Source organism: Buceros rhinoceros, unplaced genomic scaffold, assembly GCF_000710305.1.
Source record: "Buceros rhinoceros silvestris isolate BGI_N320 unplaced genomic scaffold, ASM71030v1 scaffold24866, whole genome shotgun sequence".
In the NCBI taxonomy this organism is placed as follows: domain Eukaryota; kingdom Metazoa; phylum Chordata; class Aves; order Bucerotiformes; family Bucerotidae; genus Buceros; species Buceros rhinoceros.
Genome location: NW_010417272.1, coordinates 2,546 through 2,790, shown reverse-complemented (window position 1 = coordinate 2,790; position 245 = coordinate 2,546). Strand labels below are relative to the sequence as shown.

Below are 245 nucleotides of genomic sequence, written 5' to 3'. Positions count from 1 at the left end.
TCCCCTCCCATCCAACCCAGGGGTTGCTGGACATTCCGATTTTCACCGACACGGTGGTTTTCCGTGTGGCTCCGTGGATCATGACCCCCAACACGGCAGCGCCGCTGGAGGTCTTTGTCTGCAGGTGGGTGCTGGGTGGGTGGGCGGCCGCATGCTGCCGGGTGCTGGATCGGCCTCCACAGCCCGTTTCTCTTCCCAGCGTGGATGACAACGAGGATTTCGTGGCGGGTGTGGGGGGCATGGCG

At 64.5% G+C, this 245-nt stretch overlaps 1 protein-coding gene across 1 annotated transcript in view; it reads left to right on the top strand.

Annotated features, from left to right (window-relative positions):
* The window catches only part of LOC104495216 (protein-arginine deiminase type-3-like), a gene marked incomplete at both ends in the record, with an annotated part of 3,427 nt that overhangs the window by 648 nt on the left and 2,534 nt on the right, over positions 1-245 (top strand). Inside the window, 2 exons of the mRNA XM_010138157.1 lie at positions 21-124; positions 200-228. Coding sequence (XP_010136459.1) covers positions 21-124; positions 200-228 — 133 coding nt within the window. The remainder of the gene's footprint in view (positions 1-20; positions 125-199; positions 229-245) is intronic.